General features: G+C 52.9%; 1 protein-coding gene across 1 annotated transcript; it reads right to left on the bottom strand.

The window, feature by feature from the left end:
• Positions 1 to 288: 288 nt before the first annotated feature.
• LOC112461441 lies at positions 289 to 1,064 on the bottom strand. Its single transcript, XM_025026682.1, has one exon. The coding sequence runs from the start codon at positions 940 to 942 to the stop codon at positions 289 to 291; it is 654 nt and encodes a 217-aa protein (XP_024882450.1). The 5' UTR covers positions 943 to 1,064.
• Between the last annotated feature and the right edge of the window lie 459 nt (positions 1,065 to 1,523).

Here is a 1,523-nt window from a genome sequence, read left to right as displayed (position 1 = left end):
AATGAGAAGTCTAAGCAGCGTGGGCACTGCGATGTGCACGATTAACCGAAGTCACTTATCGAAACGTACTGAGCACACGTTGTGCGACTTGTCACCGCGCGGCCATTTTCACAAGTACGAGGAAAACGTTGGCGATAAGCGCGCCCGTGCGGGCGCAAGCTGCCGCGGTGATCAAGCGTCGTTACCCGATCGATGCTGCCATCTGATCGAACGGCGCAACGTTAACGGAATCTCGAATATTCCGCCCGCCATCAGCAACCTTGTTGATGATTCCTTACTCTTGATCCTTCATTCGGTTGAGATGGGTAGAATCGCAAGCTTGGCACTTGGCCGAGTGAGTGTCGTGGTGGCCGTCTTGAGGGTAACCACCCTGGTGAGTCCATCCTTGCCGGGGTGCAGAGCTGTTACTCTGGCGAGTGGCCATTTGCACGGTGGAGAGCGTTCGTCGGTGAGCAGCACGATGGACCCCACCTTGATGTTGTTGTTAGGATGATGCCACTTGGATATCGCCTGCTGGCGTTGCAGATAATGAGCCGACCATTGTGCCCAAAAATGTTGAACACGCTGCTGGATGAGCTGCCATCGAGATAGTCGTGAGGTTGCTAGGTCAATCAGAGATGGCTCGGGTATGGTAGTGAGTGGACTTCCAATGAGAAAATGACCTCGTGTGAGCGCTGAGACGTCTTCCGGGTCGTCACTCAGCGGTTCTAAGGGCCGTGAGTTGAGAATGGCCTCGATTTGCGTAAGCAACGTTGTGAGTTCTTCCGTCGTGAGTAGAGTCTCCCCGATAGTCCGTCTCAGATGAAACTTGACGGATTTCACCACCGCCTCCCACTTGCCCCCCATGTGTGGAGCGCCTGGTGGGTTGAACTCCCATCTGGTGCAATCCTGTTGTAGAATTTGAGCGATTCGTTGATGTTCTTGTGAACTCTGGATGAACATTTTCTTGAGCGCGGCGTCTGCTCCAATGAATGTTGTCCCGCAGTCCGAGTATATGGTCTGAGCAATTCTCCTTCTCGCTGAGAATCTTCGAAAGGCTGCGATGAATCCTTCTGATGAGTAGTCACTGACTACTTTGAGGTGAATTGCGGAGGTGGAGAAACAGACGAACACACAGATCCATCCTTTGTATGTTTTCGCACTTCGTCCTTTCCATGTTTTGATGGTGAGCGGTCCGGCATAGTCAATTCCTGTATGAGTAAACGGACGTGACGGCGTAACCCGAGAAAGAGGTAGTTGGCCCATCAGTTGATGAGCACGGATCCCCCTCTGCCGAGCACACACGACACACCGCAAAATATGAGACTTCACCGGAGCCCGTCCGCCGATGATCCAGTAACTTTGCCTGACATGAGCCAATGTCAGCTGAGTTCCTCCATGCAGGGTACGCAGATGGGCGTGTGAAATAATCAAGGTTGAGAGCCGGGAGTGGCGAGGCAAAATCGCCTGATGTTTGCTGTCTTGAGCTAGTGCTGATTGGTTGAGGCGGCCGCCAACTCGGATGATCCCTTGAGCGTCTATAT

The sequence above is a fragment of the Temnothorax curvispinosus genome, unplaced genomic scaffold, assembly GCF_003070985.1.
Source record: "Temnothorax curvispinosus isolate PA1 unplaced genomic scaffold, ASM307098v1 QBEX01011396.1, whole genome shotgun sequence".
NCBI lineage: Eukaryota > Metazoa > Arthropoda > Insecta > Hymenoptera > Formicidae > Temnothorax > Temnothorax curvispinosus.
The sequence above is the reverse complement of the archived record's forward strand: the minus strand, read 5'-3'. Positions and strand labels throughout refer to the sequence as shown.

Coding starts and splice junctions, on each gene's coding strand:
- LOC112461441 (XM_025026682.1), bottom strand. CDS start 942: ATGTTCATCCAGAGTTCACAAGAACATCAACGAATCGCTCAAATTCTA.